The sequence below is a fragment of the Gekko japonicus genome, unplaced genomic scaffold, assembly GCF_001447785.1.
Source record: "Gekko japonicus isolate JY-2015 unplaced genomic scaffold, Gekko_japonicus_V1.1 scaffold1270, whole genome shotgun sequence".
In the NCBI taxonomy this organism is placed as follows: domain Eukaryota; kingdom Metazoa; phylum Chordata; class Lepidosauria; order Squamata; family Gekkonidae; genus Gekko; species Gekko japonicus.
Genome location: NW_015170315.1, coordinates 65,109 through 90,153, shown reverse-complemented (window position 1 = coordinate 90,153; position 25,045 = coordinate 65,109). Strand labels below are relative to the sequence as shown.

At 44.9% G+C, this 25,045-nt stretch overlaps 2 protein-coding genes across 2 annotated transcripts in view; one reads left to right on the top strand and one right to left on the bottom strand.

Annotated features, from left to right (window-relative positions):
• Positions 1 to 25,045, bottom strand: part of MATN4 (matrilin 4) — a 59,886-nt gene that overhangs the window by 33,799 nt on the left and 1,042 nt on the right. The gene's annotated exons all lie outside the window — the stretch shown is intronic.
• The window catches only part of RBPJL (recombination signal binding protein for immunoglobulin kappa J region-like), a 65,696-nt gene continuing 43,281 nt past the window's right edge, over positions 2,631 to 25,045 (top strand). The window contains exon 1 of the mRNA XM_015418024.1: positions 2,631 to 2,690. Within this exon, the coding sequence (XP_015273510.1) occupies positions 2,681 to 2,690 (10 nt within the window). The 5' untranslated portion in view covers positions 2,631 to 2,680. The remainder of the gene's footprint in view (positions 2,691 to 25,045) is intronic.

Sequence of the window (25,045 nt, the reverse complement as noted above, 5' to 3'; positions counted from 1 at the left end):
ACATTAAATCATATTCAAGTTCCAAATTTTACATTAAAGATAAATGAAAGGTGTTCTTAGCATCTCTTGTGAAAGCACCCTTAGGGTTGGTGCTATGCTAGCACTTGGGCAGGAGCTGGGACCAGACTCCAGTGGTATATGCCATATGGCAGAGCACCAAGCCTCATTTGATATGCTCCAGGGATAACCACAGAGCTGGGCATGTGGTTTGCCTAACCTGGGATTAACACATCATTCAGCTCACCTTATTCCTTCTATGACACAGTTGAAAGAAACCTGAATTGACACAGAAGGCTTTTTTCCTGCTAAAGTCTGTTTTGCTTTACTACTTCTTACAGGGTTTTTTTTCTTCCTTTTTAAAAATAAAGCAAAAGAGTGAGAGAACCACAAAATAGTTTTGGGCAGCGGTGCCATTTCTCATGTCCAAACCGCACCTCAATGGCAGCCTGCTTCTGTCTGGTTCCAGATTAATTCAAAGCCCTAGTCTGAAAAAGAGAATACATTCTAAAGAAAAAGCGGAAAGCAGAGTAAGAAAAAACTATACTTTTCTTTTTAAGAAACAATTTTTGGATGATCAAATATTCAATAAGGGAACAATTGTACAATAATAACAGTGACCAATTTCACAGTGTTGTAGTAAGCACTGGTGAGAAAATGTATGGGATGCATTTATAACATACAGAAAAATGCCAAATGCATGTACTGTTACGGGCATTTTAAAATGTATTATGTCAATTGTTATAGCACTTGAGCAGCTTAAGAAAACTTATCATAACCACTAAACTACAATAATCCTTTCAATCACTGACCAAGTAATGAAAGAAATATTGGATAGTTAGTACCACTAGTGAGGAACTATCTTCCCCATCACAAAAGCCGGAAACTTACCAGGATATTGACCATAATTTTTTTTTTGGGGGGGAATGCAGCTAAGCAGGAGTAGCTCACCAACCACCAGAACTTCTTTGCTTCCTAGCGAGCCTTAACACATTTTTATACACACCTTCCCTTCACACACATTTTTGCATATTTTCATTGTATTATCCAATGTAAACACTATCAGGCAATGGGACTCAAACCAGAGGTGCATTAATAAGCCCTCTTTCGGTTTTCTTTTAGTTTTTTACATGGTTGTTCTGGCCATCTTGTTCCACCCATCTTACATTGCTGGTGTTACCATTCTGTTTGTTTCTTTTGTGGCATTTTAACGCTCAGATGCCATATGTGCAACTGATGCAAAACATATTTACAATTATTTGGCAGGAAATTTCCAGTTTCCAAGTTATGTGAAGGGCCCGATTCAGATAGGGACTGTGGTGCACAGACACAGGGGACTTCTGCCTTCCCCTGACATACACTTTCTGACCTGGAATGGCTTGGAGTCATGTACTGATGGGCTACATGTGCACTCCCCACCAATGGGCCAGGTAGTCCCTTCCATGGCTGTTCTGGATTGGGGAAATGATGTGGCCAGAGGCAGAAATAATTTCTTCCTGCACACTGTTGTCCCAAGTTCAAACAAGGCCTTCATGTACTTGGAAACTGAGTTCCCAGCAGGAACTCATAACTGATGTGTGACTGACTGACCGAAATTCAAGCCAGGGAACCCAGACACAACACATGGAAAACCATAACATAACAAAACCTAAAACTGGGCTTAGCACTAAGGGATCAGAATGCACTAGTATGGCTGTTTCTTTCTCATGAACTGTTTTCCAAATTCCTAATAACAAATCAGTTTTCAGTTTTTTTTCTGACTCAAGACAGGACACATTTGACTTTATACCTGAAAGGCTTCCTTTAAGAGCCGTGAGGGTTAACAATGATCCTATCTCAGAAGAGCCAACTGCCTATATTTTTGCATGAGACACTGACCTGGGCTCTCCTCCTGCCTGAACTCAGAGCAGCGACTCTTGCAGAGATACAATATGCAGTCTCCTCAGGGAAGGGTAATTCTTCTGCAGCTTTGGACCAATCACACTAGATGCAGCCACACTTGACACAAGGGGTCTGCAAAGCTCTCCACATTCTCAACAGAGGTTAACAGGGGACAAGCAAGGCTAAAGCAAAGAATCATGCAGGGACACAGAGGGCAGGTGGTAATTTGTAGGTGGTACTCTGGGTTTCCCAGGAACCTTTAATTATTTAGTCTCTTTATTTCTCATGGCACATAGTTTGGAATTGCTGAGCTAACAGCAATTGTCTTCTCTTCATGCCCTGGCTTGGCAGACAGAAGTGGGAGACGTGTGGGAACAAGCTGCAAAGAACAGATGTGGGGAAAGATGTGCAAATATTGAGCAGGACAGGAAATTTAGGATATTAGCAGGAGACCTTGGAGATTAAAAAAAAAAAAGCCCTTCTACAAAGCCCATGGAAATCAGATGGGTTATTTCAGGCAAAGGCCATCAGGATCTACATTGGGGGATAAGGATATTTATATTCAGGTGAAGCTGTTCAGGAGATAAGCAGCTCCCTGGAAAAACAGCCGGTGACGCCTTTGACTTCTACAAAGGCATGAAGAGAAAGATACAGAAATCAAGCAGCCAAAAAAGCTTATCTCTGCCAGCAGCCTCTTGGGCATGAATAAAAAGAACCAAGGGTAAAGGCAGAGAGCAAATGGAGGCCACAAGTACTGCATTTCAATCCCTGGAACAAGCTAGAAGGGTTTCCTGATCACACCATGGAACCAGGTAAGTTGGCACAACACCCGATAGAAGCTACGGCTCCTGCACTCGCTTTGCTTACCCAGGAACGCTTTCCACTCTTCCCTTTTCACCCTGTCTGTCTGGACTACCGGCCAAGAGTACTGAGTTTCAGGAAAAGCAGCAGCTTTGGGTTTCAGTGTGGCCTGCCTGGCAGTCCTTTTCCTGGCAACTGGTTAATAGAAATGCTTTAAATATTCCCTTTCTGACTCACATGTGCAAGTCCAGCAGCCTGAATGCTCTGTCTTCAAGACAGATATAAAGAATGTCCTACAGCAAAGTTTCTGAATGCATTTTATAGTACTGGGTGACAGGGGTACAGACCAGGGCTTCATTGAAATACTGGCTATATGTATGCACACCCTATCAAGGACTTACAGCGACTCTAGGAAGGGGCTTTCAAGGTGAGCAAGAAGCAGAGGTGGTTTGCCATTGCCTTCCTCTGCAGAGTCTTCCTCAGTGATCTCCCATCCAAGTACCAAGTTAACCCTGCTTAGTTTCCAAGATCTGACAAGATCAGGCTATGCTATACCATTCCACATCCCAATCATGGCTATAGGGCTGCACAAATTGCATTTGGTGACCTTTTCAGTACCATGGGGGGAAGGGACAGAAAAACAACAGCCAATTTCAAGAAAAATAGAGCTGCTAGCCTGATTACATTTTAATTATGTCCTTCTGTCAAGAAGCTCAGGGCAGTGGTCCTCTCTCACCTCTGCCGTTGATCCTAACCAGGACCTTATGAGATGGTGAAAGGCCTAAGGTTACCCTGGTCTAACTGATCTGAATCAAGGTCACCCTGGTCTAACTCATCTGAACCAAGGCCGCACTGGTTTAACTCATCTGAACCAAGGTCTCCCCGGCCTAAACCTTCAGTCTGAAGTCTAAAACTTTATGTACTACTCTATGCTGCACTTCAGACTTGGATTCCTGCATTACCTCATCCAGAAAAGTATACCTCACACCCAGCCTTCATTAGAATAAAGTAACAGGGTGACCCCGCCACATACAAACACAGATTCAGGTGGGCAGCCATGTTAGTCTGAAGCAGCAGAACAAAGTTTGAATCCAGTGGCACCTTTAAGACGAACAAAGTTTCATTCAAGGTATAAGCTTTCGTGTGCATGCACACAAAAGCTTATACCTTGAATAAAACCTTGTTCATCTTAAAGGTGCCACTGGACTCAGACTTCGTTACACACACAAACAGTTGCATATCAGAATATTGCTCATTCAGTTGTACACACACCAAAACCAGGCATGTCAATGGTCACTTTAGACATTTATTTTTTGCCATCAAGTTGAAGCCGACTTACAGCAACCCTTTAAGGGTTTCAAGGCAAGAGAAGCTCAGAGGCAGTTTGCCATTGTCTGCTTCTTTATCATGACCCTGGACTTCCTTGGTGATCTCCCATCCAAATACTCAGCAGGGCTGACCCTGCTTAGCTTCCAAGATCTGATGAGATCAGGCTAGCCTAGGGTATCCAGGTCAGGAATAACAGACATTACAGATTTCCTATATGCAAGGTTTCGAATATGGAGTACCGTGTTCCAGTTGGTGGCATGACAATTTCCAGAGAACATTAACAAAAGGATTTGGAGGTAATCTATAAGGCATAACCTATATAATCTGTATTTTTTCCCCAAGAGGGTCAAATAAAATCAGAGAAACAGTGTAGAAGGAAACCAACCACAACTGCTGTTTTGAAGTAAGGAGAAAATTGTTATGAGGTTGGACTCTTCAGTCACACAGTTTGGGCCCTGAGGAAAGAATAAGAGTCAATTTACACTGAAGGTTAAAGAAGCAGGGGATTTTTGACCATTTTCAACCAATTAAATGGCACCAAAAGGAATGTTTCCCAGATCTAGTATGGAATAAACCAATAAATTACCTATGTTATTTTTAAAAAAGCAAACTTAGGCTATCGCTTCAGAAAGCCTTCCTGGCCATAACTCTAAGTTAGTTCAGCAACTGAATCCTTTTTTCCTGAGCCAGCAAGAAAGGTTTTAAAGAAAAAGTGAACACATTAAATACTGGATCAGTTCCCTCAAAGAAGGAAGATGGAGGAAATAATCCCATGTATCTTCCTGTGTGAAACTACAATTGTCCTGATCCTTGGACACTAGCTTAAAGCTGAACTAGATGTGATGCTGAGAATTCTATTAATAAAAAACCTTTAAAAAAAAAAAAAAAAAGGAGAATTCTATTGTCAGAGTTCCCAAGCAATTTTTCTATGTAATAGGAGCTATCCAGGGCCCCAATCTAATTTGAGATGGTGGCATAGAAAGAGAACCTCCTCATGCAGTTGTCTTGACCTCAAACAGTCTTGTGGAATTGCTGTTTGGCCCACTGGGGAAGGCATACAGGTTTTTGCATGGTCCAAATGTTTCCCCAATGTGAGAATGGAAGTTCCTTGAGATGTTTTCAGGTTGAGACGACAGGGGGAAATTAGCCCCTACCTCGAGGTGTCAGTCCGAGCCATGTCAGGGCCCTACACATCTCCTTTTTGCAAAGAAAACTATTGCAATGCACATATTTTATGGCTTCAGTATATGCAGATCTTGAAAATGCAGTGTTCCATTCATGCATACTGGAGGGGAAAAAATACTGTCCTAGTTAGACAGAATGGCAATCCTGTGTGTTGAGAAGATTGTATGTAGCATGATCTTTATCTTACATGCATTTGACCTGTCAAAATCAAAGCATCTGAAAAAGTCTCCTATAGCCACATGAATTTGTCTGAGCTGGCCCTTTGATTCCAAGGGCCGATTCACTCAACTCAAGTGGCACAATGGGAACAGAAGAACGGCACAGCTATTTTGAGCTCATAGTGAAGAGATTGCATGATTGCTTCAACACACAATCGACTTGCAACGAAATGTTCATGTACTATGCCACTGCAAAGCTGCCAAAACTCGGCAGAACTGAGAGTCCTTTCACTCAGGTTAAGCTGCCAGCTGGGTTTGTAGTAAGAGGATCAGAAAATCCTTCCTGGATCTCTTCAGACAACATAAACTTATACAATGAGCACACTGGGAGGGATGTGTGTGTGAAGGAAGAGGGACTGCAGTGTCAGGTTCCACCTCCTTCACCATGCATGTTTGTTGCTTTTTTCAGGCTTCCTGATCACACATAAAAACCCTATGCACATATCATTTCTGTAAGAACACAAGAAGAGTCCTGCTGGATCACAGCAGTGGTCCATCAAGTCCAGCATCCCATTTCACATGGTGGCCAACCAGTTTGTTTATTTATTTAAGTTACTTCTACCATGCCTCTCCATAGAGAAATAAAATGAAACAACAACATAAAACACCATAAAAGTTATAACAATTAATGCACTATAAGCTTCAAGAGGTGATTGAATAAACATACGTAGCAGAGGTCCATCGGGCTATTAGCCACAGGTATAGATGGAACACTATGTCTGGGGCAGGGATGCTCTGTATTCTTGGAGCTTGGGGGGCAACAGAGGGCTTCTGGAGTTCTGGCCCTGCTGGTGGACCCCCTGATGGGCACCTGGGTTTTGGCCACTGTGTGACACAGAGTGGGTGGGCCATTGGCCTGATCAAAAATGGCTTCTCTTATGTTTGTATGTTCACTATTAAAACATTTAATGTCTTAACATGAGTCCCATGAAGTAGTTCTTAGGCAAGAAGCAAACCACAGAAATTAATTTAACAGATCAACCCTTTGATTAAAAGCCTGGGTACAAGTAAATGGTTTGATTGGGCATCTAGAAAAGATAGTTGAGTAGATGCCAGGAAAGACTCAGAGTAAAAGGCATTCCACACGCAAGACATCACCACTGAAAAAGCCCAGTCTTTGCTTGCCACCTTCAAGTACCCAGACTCCAAGCCATTATGGACATTAAAAGATACGAACCAACACTTTGAATTGTGCCCAGAAACAGACCGGCAGCCAGTGCAGATCTTTCAGCAGTAGTGTGATATTGTCCTTGTATACCACCTTGGCCTGCCTACTGCAGTTTGGACCAGCTGAAGTTTGCAGCCCTGGAGGGTCGAGGACACACAGAGGCCAGGGCCTTTCCCTGATATTGCCTCTTAGCCCCAGTATTCAGAGCTTTGCTGCCTTTGGACATAAAGATTCTACTGATGAATCTATCCTCCATGAATCTGTCTGGTGGAGAGAAGTGCCATCAAGTCGTAGCCAACGTATGGTGACCTCATAAGGTTTTTAAGGCAAGAGATGTTCAGAGGTGGTTTGCCATTGCCTGCCTCTATTTGGCAATCCTGGACTTCCTTGGTGGTCTCCCATATAAGTACTAACCAGGGCTGACCCTGCTTAGCTTCCAAGATCTGATGAGACTGAGTCTATTTGCCTTTTAAAGCCATCTATGCATGTGGTTATCACTACATCCAATAAATCCCACTCTCTGTGCAGGAACCGCACGTGAAGTCTAAATGCATGCAGTCTAATGAACTTATATGGGATGAGAGTTGCAGCGAGAGCCAGTTTGGTGTAGTGGTTAAGTGTGTGGACTCTAATCTGGGAGAACCGGGTTTGATTCCCCACTCTGTGACAGATGCGTTTCCCATCTCTCCTGCTTCATGTGAGATGGCGGCATACCATGTGGAGCGCTTTTCCGCTTAGTAAACGGAACCAAGATAGGACTTTGTCAAAAGGAAACGGTGTCCGGCAGCTGTGCTGAGTTCACAGCTTGAGATATTGTGTAAACAAAAAAAGAAAGAGAACAAGCCAGTGTGGCAGCACCCTGTGGACAACGGCTTTGCTTCTCTGCTTCGGAGAGCGCTGCAGCGTGCAGCAACTAATAGCCTAGCCAAGGCTCTGCACAAAACGCTTCCCACTGGGCTGGTGATTATTTTTCCATCTCCCCCTTGCTTAACACCCCATTCCCAGCCAGGCAGACCACTGCAAATGACTGAAACATTAACCTGTCTTTGCTTCTAACACAGTGACAAATTGTTTCCCACGTGGAAATCCTGGGTTAGTCCCCCCCCCTTGCAGTGAGGATCTTTGGGGGGGGGGGGAAAAACAGAACTGAAAAAAAAGCTCTTTATTATGCAGAAAGATCATTTTACCTTTTATGTACTACAGAGCAGAAGTCATTTTCTTCTCATTTGGAACAGGTTCTGCTTTAACGTACTCCAGATCTACTCCCATAAGCAAAGGATTAAAAACAATACTCTCTACCACTAATTTGTTTTAACTATTGCCATGCCAAATTTGAGAGAAGGGGCAAGCTCTTTTGGCATGAAAAAAGCACATTTTTGTCCCCCTGGGGAGGGCGCCCCCCCCCGGAATAACACCCTTTTCGTACCAATTTGCTGTTGTTCACAATCCCAATTGGTGGCAGTTTCTATTCAAATTAACTTTCTTCCTGGCAACTCTTAGCAATCTGATCGTGGCCAATAAGATTTGTCTGTCCAGTGGCATCACTGAGAGAAAACCAAGCAAACTCAGAGCAGGAGAATGCTGACTTTAAATACGTCTGCTATTTTGCACTGATAAGGCTCCAGGGGACCAGTTGCAATGCCAGATACTTGACAGGAGGCACCAAATGGGCATCCTGGGTGCAGCTGCAGAAAAGATTTGTCCCTTTTGTACCCTATTCAAAAGATTGCCAAAAAGGCTGCTGTCAAAATAGGTGCATATATGTTTTTCCTGACGAGAAACAAATGTCTACACAAATGCATTTTTGGGTAAGCATTAACTTTCAGTGCATCCTGAATACTAAAATGTCGAGGTATGGGATGGTTTCTGTGCAGGTTTTAGCTTCCATGACACACACCCTTGATCCCCCATTACAACTTCAGCATGAATCACAGTGTGCTATCGAGTTGCAGCTGACTCACGGTGACCCCGTGATGTTCCACATCGTGGGGTTTTCAAGACATGAGATGAGCAGAGGTGGTTTTCCATTGCCTTCCTCTGCAGAGTCTGCCTTGGTGGTTTCCCATTCAGGTACTGCTCCTGCCTAGCTTCCAAGCTCTGACAAGAGCGGGACAATCTGGGCTACTAGGGCTGCTACAAATCACAACTATTTAACAATTATTTAGCCCAAGCAGTGTGCTGCGCGCTGGACAGATACATGTAGCGCTCACAGGATAGGTTCTTTGAAGAAGCATCCTCCCCTGTGCTGGCAGCAGAGGAAGGGACCAAGAACAGGCATCAGCTTGTCATCCCTGCTCTGGCCACCTGATATCATTGGCTGCCAGTGGCAGAAGGAAGAGCCAATGACTGCCTTCCACTTTCTGTTCTTGAGGTGGATACCCAGCATCTATTGCCAGTAACAGACTGAACTGCTAGTCCTAATTTTGCTATCACGGCAGCCTTTTCTTTATTGTTAACATTTTGTATTGATTTAGAACAGATTTAGAGTAAACTCTTTATGCCATTTAGATTTTAACTGTCTGGAGTATGCTAATGGAAAGGTGGTAGATACTGAAGTAAAATACGTAGATACAGATATAAGCACCATACTGGCACCACCAGAGCGGGAGATACTGTCCACAGTCCTTGACCCAGACTTGGGGCAGGGGGTCCTACTATCTTTGGCTTTCTTAAACCAATGGATTGGGCTTCTGTTTATATGGAGGCAAATGGAATTAAGAGAACAGAGACTTGTACTTGCCATCTTTGGAAAGTCAGGCATGTACACCTACGCTTTCAAGAAACAGAGGAGTTAGCTGTGTTAGTCTGTTGTTGCAAAATAGTAAAAAGCCCAGTAACACCTTTAAGACTAACAAACTTTGATGTAGAATAAGCTTTCGAGGAACACAGCTCTTTTTGTCTCCATGCATCTAATGAAGAGAGCTGTGTTTCCTGAAAGCTTATGCTACAATAAAGTTTGTTAGTCTTAAAGGTGCTTCTGGGCTTTTTATTATTTTGCTTTCAAGAAATATATCTACTGCCCTGTAATGCTATGACTATTTCATTAACAGGATTGCAAAATAAAAATAAAAATTCTGAACCACTCTAGCTTCACCTTACCCGAACGGCCTCTATCATCTTTCCCACTGCCTTCCCATTTTCCATTTTTCCTGCACTGCAAGGATTCTAGACTAATATCTCAGAATTAACAATTGAGGCCCCAGTCACACCAGGGGGGAAAGGTGCGGCTAAAGTGCCGCTTTTTAGAGCTGCAACAAAAGAGAAGTGCGGCGGCGGGATCAGACAGAAGCCCCCGGCAGCTTTTTAGAGCTGCAACAAAAGAGAAGCGCGGCGGTGGAATCAGACAGATCCCCCGAGCCGCCACGCAGTTGCTCCCCAGCATGATCAGATGCCGGGGGGGGAGCCACGGACAGGAGAGGAGGCGAGCCTGTTGCGCATGCGCATGCATGCACAGTTCAACAGGGTCTCAGATGCTGCGGGGAGACGGGCGCGTCAGCAATCAGACGTCCGCCCATGCTGTGCGTCAACCAGTAAGTAGTACTGTTTTGGTGCTACCTTTTTGATGCGCGGTTTCGCCCGGAAGGGACAGATCGGGGACAGGTGCGCTCCGCTTCCCAGATGTTGCGGTATGATCGTGCCTGCTTGATGAGTCCCTGATCTGTCCCTCTCCTGTGGCAAATCCTCCCGTGTGAATGGGGCCAGATTTACATTGCACCAGTGCCAAAATGAATTCTGCCACTACAGTTGAGAAACAACACCAGGAGCACAGCTGAGCCTCCTAGTTCAGACTACCTTCCTAGGAATACTCTACGACAGCCAGTGTAGCATGCTGGATGAAATGCTAGACTTGATCTTGGGAGATTTCGACTCAGAGCCCCTCTCAGCCGTTCAACTCACTGTGTGACCTTGGGCTAGTCATTATCTCACACTCAAATCTCCCACACGTGGTCTTTGTGATGATACAAGGGGACAGGGAAATACTCTCGTTCCGAGCTCCTTGGGATAAAGGTTAAAACAAAAGAGAACCAGCATGGTGTGGTGGTTGGAGCCCTGGGCCAGGATCTGGGAGATCCAGGTTCAAATCTCCATTCTGCCATGGATGGTTGGTTGTTGTGAGGATAAAATGGAAAAGTGGAGAATGATTTAAGCCACTTTGGATCCCCACAGAGTATAAATTACCTAAATAAATATAAATAAAAAGTCCCCACTCTCATATTATCTCTTCAGGATCTATAGGCCAAAAAAAGAGGGTGCTCTATAAGGGGCAAGAGTCCCCTACCTTTCTCCTCCCTACCAAACCTCTACTATGGTCCTCCTGTGGCACAGCTATGTTTGTGCAGGATGAAGCAATGGAGCAACTTAGATGCTGCTCGGCTTCTTGTGCCGTATGGTATGAATTGATGCCTCTGTGCTATAGCTCAGAAGACCAAGCCACTAGGCACCCCTTAGAAAGCCATCACTGTACTTGCAAGGAAAAGGGAAAAAAAGTGTTGCTATTTTTGACAGTGAGAAATCCTTGTGCAATATATTTTTATGGTAACTGCAAACTCATCCTAATTAGCCCATTTTGTTGGATAATTGATTTTCTCTTTCCGGAGTGTCACTGGCACTGTCTTCCTTGGCAGTCCCAAGGACTTTCTGATTTTCCATCTGTGTCCGTGTCTCTGTTGGATCAAAAGTGTGGCACAGCAATCCTGTGCACTAAGCTGGTAGGAATGCAGGCATCTTGTCCAAGTTCCTTTGCAGAGCAAAAGGAGTATCTAAATCACAGTCTCAGACCAGCTTGCAAGTGGATTTACTGTGCCCAGTGCCCGGTAGCTTTTAAGCAAATGGTGGCATTTGCAAGCATTCTGGAAAGGGAATAAATCTTGGTGAAGGGATGTTGGGTGGGTCTTCCTTCCTTCCATGGAATTTGAGCTGGGGGGGATGGTTGCCTTAAGATTAAGTTACTTTTGTATATGCAACTTGAATAGGTTCAAATGCTTATTTAACCAACAGTGTTTACACAAATGCAAAACTAGGTTTTTTTCACGTATGCCATCAAAAAGGGGGGGGGTCATCATATATTCGCATACAAGTAACAGCTATGCAGAATAATACATTTTGTGTGGGTGTATAATGTTTTAAAGGGGTCGTCTTGTGTTCAGGGCCATTTTCCTTTCAAGTAAATGCATTTTTACTGGGGGGGGGTTGTTAATTTATTTTTACTATTTTGAACAGCTTGAAGAACTAAAATGCAAGCCTGCAAACACTACTTAATTAGAATCAAATTTTGTTTAACCCTGGAGTTTCATGACTGGAACTCCACACATATAGTTTGGCCGTTCTTCCAGGACCACATCCTGATCCACACTGTGCTTCAGAGGCTGCTTCTTTTTAGGGCCAAATAATATGTCTTGAGTTTCTGAGAATGCCACAGTCACATGCAGTTTGGTCCCAGGTTATCAGAACGTAAGACGACTATGGGAACAACTCTCAAGCATTGCCAGGTTTGCACACGCTCAATGAAGTAGCCATGAGAATTTTTGGCTTCATTTTAAAAACCAAATTAGAGAAATGGAGTATCTCAGAAATGGGCCAGTTTTGGTGTAGTGGTTAGGAGCACAGACTCTAATCAGGGAGAACCAGGTTTGATTCCCCACTCCTCCACATGCAGCTGCTTGTGTGACCTTGGCTCAGTTACAAGTTCTTTCAGAGCTGTTCTCTCACGAGCAATTCTCGAAAGAGCTCTCTCAGCCCAACCCACCTCACAGGGTGTCTATTGTGAGGAGAGGAAGGAAAAGGAGATTGTAAGCAACTCTTAGACTCCTTCAGGTAGTAAAGGGCGGAGTACAAATCCAATCTCTTATCTCTGTTCATTTTATGAAATCCTGTGCCCCATAGAGACTTTCGATTACACATGCAGTGGGGTGGGACTAGGGTTGCCAAGTCCCGCAAACTCACCGGTGAGGGAGGCTCCGACGGCTTCGAGAGCAGGCTCTGGATGCGTGCGCGCCACCAGCACATCAACGGAAGTGACGTGCGACGTTGCCCACATTTGGGGCGTGGCCCCGATCGTCAGGGGGGAAAACATAGAGTTTTCCCTCTCTCCCTCTGGTGATATGGGCCACGCCCCCAACGTGGGCGACGTGGTTGTGTCACCTCTGGTGACGCAGCCACACTGCTCTTCAGCGGGCGGAGTTTCCCCTGGGGCCCGATTCCGTGGCGGCGGAAATCGGGCCTCCAAAGCAGGGGTTTCCCCGCCCCCACTTGGCAGCCCTAGGTGGGACTTCCATGCTCAGAAATTGCCCTTGGGCCTGATTCACACTGGGACTGAAGGGACTGTTCCTTCCCCATTTTCTTGATCTGAAAGAGGCCCAGTTGTAATTTGCTCCACTGAGGAAATTTATACATCCTGATGGCTACACAAAGATCTGAATCAGGCCTTGCAGGCCTGGGAATTAAGCTCTGAGCACAGAGCTCTCCCACACACACACACACACACACACATCTGCTCGAAAGTCCTTGTGGCAGACACAGGGAAAATACTTGAAGATTTGGGGGGTGGAACAGGAGGAGGGTGGGGTTTGGGGAGGGAGGACTTCAGTGGAGTATAAATAGAGTCCAACTTCCAAAGTGGCCATTTTCTCTTGGTGAACTAATCCCAAGGGGGTCAGTTGTAATCCCCGAAGATCTCCAACCACCACTTGGAAGTTGGCGACCCTAAGGACACAGGAGCTTTGAAATGTGTAAATCAGCCCTTATAAGAAACACCACCCAAAGTACCACACTCAGTACAGAAGGAATCAGATCGTGATTCAAAAGCCTTTTTCAGCAGCCTTCCACTTGATGGATGCAGAATGTAAGAAAATATGATGAACCAAAAAAAATACCAGGGTGCTTCACAGTTTAGCAACCTTTAAGAGCAGGAACCAGGCATTGTGAGGGAAATATAAGTCCTGTTCACGTTATAGTGAACACACCAACAACCTGTTCGTAAGAAAGAGCAAACACGAATTCACTGTTACAAATGAAACCAGGAACCAGTACGTGGATAAATGTGGGATTTCAGTCACGCATTCAGCTGCACATGTGTTGGATGTAACGTGAGAAGTACTCAGCATCACACTGTACATGGATAGCATGGGCATTCACTGTAACTTGTGAAAGGGGCTATGGAGTTCCCAGATCTGTTTCCAGGTGTAATATTAATGCAAGGGAGCGAAGCAGATGGCAGGAAGGGGTGCTTAGCCCTTTCCCCTACATAAGCACATAAGAAGAGCCCTGCTGGATCAGACCAATGGTCCATCTAGGCCAGCATCCTGTCCCACACAGTAGCCAACCAGTTCCTCTGGATGGCCAACAACAGAGCATAGAGGCCGAGGCCTTCCCCTGATGTTGGCTCTGAATGTGGAAGTTCCTCTCAGTCACCATGGCTAGTAGCCACTGATAGATTTATCCTCCACGAATCTGTCTAATCCCCTTTTAAACCTGTTTATTTCCATGGCTATCACTACATCCTCTGCCAGCACATCCCACATTTTAATCACTCTCTGTGTAAAGAAGTATTTCCTTTTGTCCATCCTGAACTTCCTGGCAATCAGCTTCATTGGATACCCTCGAGTTCTAGCATTTTGGGAGAAGGAGAAAAAATGATCTGTCAACTCCCTCCACCCCATGCATTATTTTATAAATCTCTATCATGTCTTCCCTTAGTCGTCTCTTTTCTAAACTCTTTCCTTTTTTATTGGTACAGCACACTGGGTTGACACTTTCATTGAGCTATCCACTGTGACCCCAAGATCTTTTCCCCTCCCAGTTTCAGCAAGTTCAGACCCCATTAGCCTATACTTGAAGTTGACGGGTTTTGTCCCACTGTGCATCACTTTACACCTTGCCTGCCTGCTGACCGCCAATAGCCCCCCATGATGGATTGCTGGCACTTTCCCTCTCTCAGGCAGGTTTTCCCGCCAAAAATTAGTTCCCAACTGTGACTGAGCAGCCCCGAGTAGTGTAGATTTAATTATTGTTTTAAAAGTCTGTCTATCCCACCCCGTCATGAAGATCTAATTTGTCTTTTAGCCCAGCCCAGGATCTTTATGGGATAAACTGGAGTCCTCCTGTTTTCCCCATTCAAATGGCACTTGAGACGGTACAACATTCAAACAGAAATAATGATTTTATTTAACAAGCAGGGACTGAATAGGTGTAGTCAGGAGTTGGAAATGCTGAAGTAAAAGTTGTTAATACCGATTATACTTCTTTTAACAATCAGAATAGTGTTGTTGAGTCTTATTTTAATATATTCTTGGATCTTAACAGTGAGAGGCATTTGAATATTTTAGTTAGTTACAATGTTTCTTCATATAGTTTCCTGTGACTCTTCACATTTTCTAGAGAGTCTCTTTATTTGTGTTTCTGAACTCTCTCTCCCTTTTGGAAATCACAGTTTATTTCTATATCCTGAGGTGTCCAAATCCGATTCCCTTCACGACAGACCAGGGGTCTCCTCAGAGCTACTCCCCCTGTGTAACTGGACAGGAATTCTTCTTTTTCTCCTCAGAAGATATGACCCTTTTCTTTTGGCCTGATTGGGAGTTTCAGCATACTACTCAATTGCCTTTGCCAAAATCTCAATCCCAGTTCTGGTGTCCGTGTAAAAGGAATTTAAACTGACTCTTAGGTGTTCAGTTCTGATAATGAATTCTTCCTCAGAATTGATAGAAAACCATTAAGGCAAGAAGTCCTTTCCCTTCACTCTAAAGGTGAACCTGTCTGACTGACTCTGTCAGACTCACTGACTCCTCTGTCAGAAGCCAATTAACTGACTGTCTGACTTCCGAAAGACCAATGAAAAGACTCCACACAACACCATGCCCACAGGATTCAGCTAATCCTATAGTTCTCAGCTGGTGCTGGCCAATCAGAGCAAAGGGAGAGAAAGGGCAGTCCATCACACACATACCCCACCATTTTCCTCCCTGCTAGGCTAACTGAAAGTAAATCCAGCCAGGTGAAAAAATTCTTTCAGGAGAGGAGCATTTGCAGAGTAAAACTAGTAGGCAATTCTTCTCTGCAAGCGACTCATCCCTCCGGATTCACATCCCCTTGGCGAATTGAGTTTTGGACACACCTCTCTGCAGAGATAATGGGATGTTCCCCATCATAATAACTGCTGTGCCACTTTTCTTGCTGAAAGAAGATGGTAGGGGTATGGAATGCTAATGGGTGCAACATCTCCTACGTACATTTCTATTCCAATCTTTATTTTAGCAAGTCTATTTTTAAACATCTACTCATTTTGCCAAGATGTGTGAAAGTGAGAGAAAAAAACTCACTTCCAAATGCTAAAAAACGTTACACGATACTTAAAGCTCTGTCTGTGTTGCAAAAACCCACAGAGGACTAATTCTTCCACTGCATAAGCAGGGCAACGTAGAAGTGTGAAGAGGCAGTTGCAGAGGCCAGACTTTGAATGAAACCTTTATGAGATCCCTGATTGATATTGAGGTGACAGACATGAAGGGGACTGAACCCACATATTCACAGCTGTTACTGTTTAGAGGAGTCGGGGAGAGAATTGCTCAAATCTGGCTTCAGGCTCTTTCAGAGGAGAACCCTAACCTTCCTCAGAAGAGTACTGCTGGTTCCTCAATGAGAAAATCAGTAATAAGCAACCCAAGCAAATTGTCCTGAAAGACAATTTATCCAGCACTGGCCCCGTTCACACAGAGGATTTGCCATGCTAAAGGCACAAATGGTAGGCAGATTTTTGGTCCGTGATCACACCGCAACATCTGGGAAGCGTAGCACACCCATAGCCAACCTGTGGCATCCCGCCGAAGATGCACAGTAAAAAAATACCTCAGAAAGTGCAGTAGTATCCGGAAAACGCGCGGCAGGGGCGGGCGTCTGATCGCGGGAGCGCTAGTATCCCGTGGCTTCCGGTGCCCATCTGAGTCCCATCGCAAACCAGATGGTTTCCCTAAGCGCATGCACACGAACACTAAACTGGAAGCAGTGCTGCTCTGTGGAACTGTGCATGCGCACAAACATGGAACGCTTGCTGCGCGGATTCTTTGCCAGCTCCAGCATCGCCATGTAATTGCGAGCTTCCTGCCACAACGCGAATACTCGGGAGACCATGTGATCGAGCTAACGCACTTTATTTTGCCCTGGGGCAAACAGCCACACCTCACCCCCATGTTATCTGACTCGTGTGACAGGGGCCACTATTGTTTTTCCTCTGCCTTGCTTAGCTGGTGTGGTGTAGTGGTTAGAGTGCTAGAGTAAAGTTTGGGAAGACCTAGGATTGAATCCCCACTGTGTCATGAAAGTTTGTTAGGTGACCTTGGTCCAGTTATTCTCTCTCAACCTAACCTACCTCACAGAGTTATTGTTGTGAGGACAAAAGGAGTTCCCCTGATCTCTTTGGCGGAAGGACAGTATAAAATGTACAGATATAGAATGAGCCATGATCCCAGGAAGTCCCAGGCTTAAGCCTCTGTCCCTATCTGCAAAATGAGGATAATAAAACTGGCATAGCATAGATAGATAATAAAACTGGCATACCAAGATAGTGTGTGTGCAAAGTGCTTTGGACAATGGACACAAATGCCGCCATCCTGACGAGTACTGCACCCTTCTGAGCCCATTAATTTCAATTGACTTAGAAACATGTAACACTGCTTAGGATAAATTTAGAGTCCAGTGGCTTAGGATGCAATTATAAAGGCACTACATAATTGCTAAGCACTATTAATAATAATAAAAACAGGAGTATACAGCTGCAATAGTGTATTCGGTGTGTTATAGGATGCATCCACAGGGCATGTATTGTACTCTCAGTCCACTTTTTTTTTGGTATTTGTGTGTGTGCGTGCGTGCCCATGCCCGGAAGTCATGGCGACCTCTGGCAACTCCTACTGGGGCACAGGGGACAAACAGAGAAGTGGCCTAACATCTCTGGTATTCTCTGGAGGTCTGCCATTCAAATACTTGCCAGGGTCAGCCCTGCTTAGCCACGAGCATCAACAAGTCTGAAAAGAGTCTCCTGTAAACTGAGCATGCTCCTTAGAACATATCCCAGAATCCTCCTTAACAGAGGAAGGTTTTATGTTAGTCAAGTCAATATGAAACAGGTTCCTTCAAGCTTGGAAGTCTGGGAACCACAGCCTTACAGGATAATTTCTGTCACATCATACTATAGCCTTCCCCGTTATTACTGAAGAATGACTTGATGGTATCTTTGGAAATTGTATATTTTCACCAACAAGTACAAAACTGGGTCACTGCAGCTAGCATTCCATGGCTCAAGAACATTAGCCTGGAGCAGAGCCATCCTCTTTTCATGGGGTTTCAGTCAGGCTCTTTAGAAGGAGTGATTTGAGGAATGCAGCCTCCAACCACCTTGCACAAATTAGGTAACTGGTGTACTCTGGTCAAAACAAAACAAAAAGACATGCTTGATGGCAAAGACTTTAATTTGCTTCATGTTGAAACAGGATTAATTATTGATCCTTGGAAAGCCAAAATTCTGCAAATCTACCGTGAAGAGAATCCATTGTGCAAAATACACCATTCTGCAAATATTGCTGATTGCTTCGAAGAATCCAGTTCTGGAAAGAGCTCCCTCAGCCCCACCTACCTCACAGGGTGTCTGTTGTGGGGAGGGGAAGGGAAAGGAGATTGTAAACCGCTCTGAAACTCCTTCGGTTAGTGAAGGGCGGGGTATAAATCCAATCTCCTCCTCCTCCTCCCTCCTCCATTTGGACAGATTAGTGACCTATTACTGCCAGTGGTGGTAATAGGTCACTAAAGGTTGTGGCATCCATGCTTTAATATAGTAACCTCATTGCATTAGGGGGAAAAAACCTCAGGTCACCTGTGATCCTGAACAGTTGATGCTGGCATCTAGAAATCTGAAACGTTTCCTTAGCTATGTTCTGGGCAGTCTCCTAAAAACTAATATTGGCTCTTCAAAATTCTAAATATTCTTTCCAGCTGCACAAGCGAGGGAGGAAATACCAATAGGCAGCTGGGACTGGGGTCACTGGGTGACTGTACTCAGGGGTCATTTCGTAGAAAAAGAGGTGCAGGAGTTCATTAGCATAACTCATTAGCATAACTTATTTGCATATGCCACACCCCCTGACATCACTGGAAGTGTGTCAGAAGGCAACACCCACAGCTTAGGCTTCACTGGACTGTTTTGGATTGCTAGCTATTGGGGGGGGGTGTATATCTGTCCTCACAGAGGAGGGAAAGCTTGTACCCGAATAAAACTTGGTCTTAAAGGTGCCACTGGACTGTTTTGGACCGGGGGGCCGAAGGGAGCTATACAACTTACCTGGCTGCTTCTTGCTCTGACTGAGGGCTGCTGGAAGCAGGGGGTGGGACTTGTTGCATGTGCCTGCCCCCTGGACTCTTTATTGCCGGAGCTCTGCTCCTATGCGCTCCTGCAGGAAATGACCCCTGACTGTACTCGTGTAACGCGGCTGCCCTTGTCACAAATCCAGAAGCTTCAGCTAGTGCAAAATGCAGTGGCCAGGCTTCTGATGGGTCTCCCCATGCTAAAGGCATTACACTGGCTGCCAATAGCATTCCGAGTTCTTTTCAAGGTGCTGGTTCTTACCTTTCAAGCCATATATAGTCAAAGGCCAACATACCTGAGGGACCGCCTTTCCCCATATGTACCCCAGTGAGCACTGCATTCAGAGTCACAACACCAATTGACCCTTCCAGGCCCTAAAGATGTCAGACTGGCAACAACCAGGGCCAGGGCGTTCTCAGTGGCGGCTCTGTACTGGTGGGATGAGCTCCCAGAAGAGATCAGGGCCCTGCGGGACCTTTTACAGTTCCACAGGGCCTGCAAGATGGAGCTCTTCCACCAGGCGTTCGACTAAGGAGCCGGCGCCGCCACCATCATCATTAAAGAGGCGCCCAACTCCACCATTACAGCCTGTGGCAGTCATATATATAAAGATCGAGAACTGATGAATAAAGTAACCATTGCCGCCATCCCTAATGTATTAGTTTACAACCAGCTAACAGTTTATGTTTTGAATTGTTTTTAGATGGTTTTATCTATGTCATAATTGTTTTTATGTTATTCTTGTAAGCTGCCCTGAGCCTCCTTCGGCGGGGAGGGAGGGGTATAAATCAAATAAATAAATAAAAGTATAAAACAGTGCCTGGTCCACATGATCCTATCCTTGAAATGCTAGCAGCTTAAAATACAGGCTCCTCATTTCTCCTCCTACTGACAGCAGGAAGGGAGTTCTATAGACTGTACAATCCAAGAAGCTGTCCCAAAAGTCCTCATCTCCCATGTGAATGGGAGTAGACCATGAGGGGCAAAAGGGATCCTCATCTCTGGAAACCATGGTCAGTTTTGCATTCAATAAACTCTGCAAACGACTCCCTTCCAATCTGAACTTAGTGTCACTTACCGAAGTTCCTGGGAAGTCTCAAACTGCCAAACCACTATTGGTCTCAAAAAGCCTTGTCTTTTGTATGTTCAAGCAATCACAGGGACTAGAAACATAATTCTGGACACTTGCCTACTGCATAGGAATCTGAAGTCATGACTCACAACTGCCAGTGCATTAAAAATTTGTTCCCCTGTTCCTTCAGTTTTAGCAGTTTAACATTTTTAATTGTTAACAACTGTATGTTGTTGTTTTTTAATTACGTTTTACTGTATAAGCCTCCTGGAGCAGGTTCTCTGGACAGCTAGCATAAAAACTTTCTAAATAAATTTACAGGCTTCGACTAGACTAACGATGCAGTCTTAGCAGTTTCACCCATCTATGTCCACTGAAATCAATGGGCTTAGAAGGAGAGCCAGTTTGGTGTAGTGGTTAAGTGCACGGTCTCTAATCTGGGAGAACCGGGTTTGATTCCCCACTCCTCCACTTGCACCTGCTGATGTGACCTTGGGTCAGTCACAAGCTCTGGCACAGCTGTCCTTGAAAAAGAGCAGTTTGTGTCAGAGTTCTCTCAGCCCCACCCACCTCACAGGGTGTCTGTTGTGGGGAGGGGAAGGGAAAGGAGTTTGTAAGCCGCTCTGAGACTCCTTCGCGTAGTGAAGAGCGGGGTATAAATCCAATCTCCTCCTCCTCCTCCAAATCTTCTTAGGCTTGCACTGAAAATCACCCCAAATTGAAGCTGCCTACGATAAGAAGTATGCGAACTGAGAATCTCTCGTTTATTTCCCCCATAGTGGCTGACCGTAATTCAAACATGCCAGCAAAGTTCTCATTTCTTCAGATGTTTTCGCCATGCATTTCAGAGCCAGGCAGATTTTTTTCAAAATGAGGTTAGATACATAAGCTAAGAAATCTAACAAAAGGGCCTTATTGGGGATGCTGGAAAATGTTTCAGTTTCCTTTGAGAAGTCTTGCAGGAAACCTCAGGAGACATATTGTGTTCTGAGCAGTCAAAGGATAAGTGTGAAAGGAATTTTTATTTTTTTTAAAGGCTGGTGAAAGAGAAAGCTCCCATCAAATAACATCTGATGAAATGCTTTTTTAAAAAGGAAGGAAAGTGTGCTCTTCGGGAGTGGGGGTTACAGCTTAAGCAGTTTTTGAACAATGGTTCTTCCAGATGGCTGAAAGAAAAGCCCACTTGCTTAGGTAGATAGTGTCATTTTACTAAAAAATACCACGCGCTCTTGCCTGCATTCCAGACAGGAATTCATATTTCATGTGGGGCCAATTCTATCTCTCATGTAAATCCACTTACTCTACTGAACCACCCTCTGAGATAAATACTGAACCTGAGTCTGCAAGCGAACCATATAGATTTGCTGGGGGGGGGGGGGGGGGGACTCTTGTGTTCACTCGCAGTTTCTCAATGCCAGCCTCATGGCGGTATTACTACAGCTTTTACAAGATTTCATTCTTAGAGGGCTGGAAACTCCAGTATGAGCTGCGGACAGGGTTTTGTACGATAACTTATTGTGCCAATTTTAACCACTAGGTTTCTGAAACAAAAGCCCCATTGACTCCACTAGCATGGAGCCAGGCCTTTCCTGTCTGCCGCCTTCTCAGCATTAAACCACTAGATGTTTTTGGTAATCGAGGCTCAACAAAACATGTTTCGGACGCACAAGAGTCCTTTCTGCCCTGCCGTTATACATGTGATGGTTTTCATCCAGTAACAGTTGACCCAATTAGAGACTTCTTTATAGGCTAGGGTCTCCATCCTGGGTCTGGTGTTAAGCACACCTATTCTCCTGTAGAACATGGACAGCTATTATTGGCAAGCTGGCAAAAGAAAACTGTTCACCTTGCCTTATCTTGTAAAACTACTCTTTACACTTCAGTGTCAATTAATTGGTTACCTTGATTGATTCATATTGTTCTGATTAAATGAAACATCTGGGCCTGGTTAACCATGCAGTAGTTTTTTGGGGGGAGGTTAAGCATGAATTATTTTTAGTATATAATTACAAATTGCAGGTATCCTCTCAGAACAGGCTTTCTTCCTTCCGTCTCATTGGAATGCCTCTTTTGAGACTGCTTTTTTTACGCAGGACGGAAAGCTTTTTTTCACCATCAAAGCTACTGTTTATTGAACTACAAATTTAATTCGCAGATTACCTGACACATTTAATTGACTTAAGTGACCTTTAGCAGCCTAAACAGCCCAGACTGGCCAGAGATTGCCACAGCTTGGAAGCTAAGCAGGGTTGGCCATAGTTAGTCGTTGGATGGGAGACCACCAAGGAAGATCAGGGTTGCTATGCAGAGGAAGGCAAGGACAAAACCACTTCTGCTCATCTCCTGCCTTGAAAACCCCCTGAGGGATTGCCATATTTTGTTGGGATTTGACTGACAGCACTTAATTAACCATTCTTTAATCATTCAACAGCCCAACAGTGCAATCCTAACAACACTTTGGAGTAGGGCCCACTGAGTAAACCTAAGTAGGGTTTTAAGTGGACTTGCTCTGCAAATCACTCTAAAATTGCGCAGTCACAGTCATGCTTCAGGTTTCCACTGCATTTACCACAGGGGAAATAAATGGTGTGGGTAACATCATGTCCTACCTACAACTGCTTAATTCTGCTTTCAGTCACAGTGCTCCCACATACAAGCACAATAAGCTGCAGTGACCCAAGAGCCAGATGCAGCAAACAACCTCATCTTCACAGCTGCTTAATCGATGTAGCCAGCACACATACCTCGGCAGAATACCAAAAGCAAGCAGCTGCTTGCACAAACATGACTGCCAAGTGCACCGGTGGTTACCTGGTTTGCAGGAATAATTTCAGTAAAAATGCAGAGATGTAAAAACTAAACAGTTGGGCACTGGTCGGGCAAACAGATCTTGTTCTGTTGTGAGCGACACACTGAAGCATGTACCTGTCTTAACATTCAGGGTTTGTTTTTAAAAAATACATAGGAACAGCTGTAAAAACATTCGGCCTTGTAGATAAGTAGTGACTGAACAAGTCCAAATTATCTTAAATGTTAAGAATGGATTACTGACCACAACTGCAACATCACGAGGCAAATCAAGAGATACTGAGACAATAAGGAACAGATGCAATTTCTCAATAAGCAGCAACAAGGAGGATATTTCGAGCATGCCCCCAGCAGCAGTATTTCCCCTTTTTCCCACAAGGAGAGAAGGGAAATCTACAGTCTTTCTGGGTCACAATAAAGGACCATTAGCAAAAACTGAGCTGGAGATCTGACTCAAGGGAACGTGGAAGAAGCCAGGTGAAACAGATCCCAGTTTACGACACTTCCTTCTCGACTCTTCTCCACCTTCTTAATATACATTACCTTTAATATCTATTACCTTTAATTCTAGAATAAAAGCATAAAATTAATCATGCCTTTTGTCACAACTTGATCCATGCATTCTTTCTTCCTTCTCTAGCAATGACTCTCTTTCATGCCTTCGAGCCAGTGCAGTGTGTTGAGGTTGGATCTAGACTAAATTTTCTGCCAATTCCTCCTTCTTGCGGCACACCCCCAATTGGCCCCCTATGTCATTCCTGAGGATCCCATGGAAGCATCTGGGGGACATCACATTCTCCCTGATCCTTTTCATCAAGAGATGCTGGGGATTGCCCTAGACTGATCTTGTCAGCTCTCGGAAGCTAAGCATGGTCGACTCTGGCAAATACTTGGATGGGAGACCTCCTTGAAATACCAGCAGTCAGGAGGACAGGGGCAGGCTTCATTCAGCCACCTCTCTGAATATCCTCCAGGCCCCTATTAGGGGTCAGTCACCAGAGGTCACCATGACTTTCCCCACCCGGTCCCACTTAAATGCATGCACGCACACACATATGCACATATGAAAAACACCGGAGAGAGAGAGATATGCTGGGGATTGAACCTAGGTCAATGTTCATGCAAAGCAGATGCTCCACCACTGAGAAACACCTGCATTTAACCATCATGGTGAAGCAGCCCTCAGCCAAACATCTGCATTAAAGGCTTCACCACTGCCACTCCTCCAATGTGCATCCATGCACCCTCTGAGCACTCCTGTTCCCCACATCACACCAGGGCAAGAATTCTAACTGCTTGAGGCTCAGTTCTTATCAGCCCCCTCTGTCTTCATCTCAGGTCTTGCAAGGTCACCCCTCTGAGACCAACTCAAGTAACTCTCTCTTTCTTTCTTGGACAGCTTTCTCCACACGCTTTTGTTCTGAGCAAGCTGAGCAGGATGCCTGCTTCTGACAGGCATGAGCAGGGAATGAGAGGACAGAACGAACAGCAATTATTTATCCATCTCCTCCCTCCCAAATTTCTCCTAGCCCCCAGAGTGTCCCATACAAAACTCAGGACTCTGCTAAAGCTCACCAGAAAAGGAGCACAGAAATGAATTCCAGCTCTGTGTTTCTGACCTTCTTGCAGAGAAGAATGACAGGAAGGTAAATGGCAGGCTGTGCATCTTAGCCTAAAAGAATTGGGACATGGGTAGCCCAGATAGGCACCAGGACCCGTTGAAGGCAATAAAGACAGCTGACTGTCTACAGAGAGAGTTAATATGAAAGTGACTGCACAGTGGTCTAGCTAAAGGTAAAGTATGCCCTTAGGCCACACCTGACTTATGGCAACACCCACCATGAGGCTTTCAAGGTGAAACATGAGCAGAGGTGGTTGGCCATTGCCTTCCTCTGCATAAGGTAAAGGTACCCTTGCTCAAAAGCCAGTCGAATCCGACTCTAGGGTTGCGGTGCTCATCTCCGTTTCAAAGCCGAAGAGCCAGCGCTGTCCGAAGACATTTCCATGGTCATGTGGCCGGCATGACTAAACACCAAGGCGCACGGAACGCTGTTCCTCTGCATAGCAACCTTCATTTTCCCTGCCGGTCTCCCATCCAAATACTAAGCATGACTGACCCTGTTTAGCTTCTGAACTCTGACAAGTACCGACTAGCCTGGTCTACACTGGCTACTCCCTAGTCAGGGGCGTAGCCAGAGAATTTTGGGTGGTGGGGTGTGGGAGAGCAGGGGAGT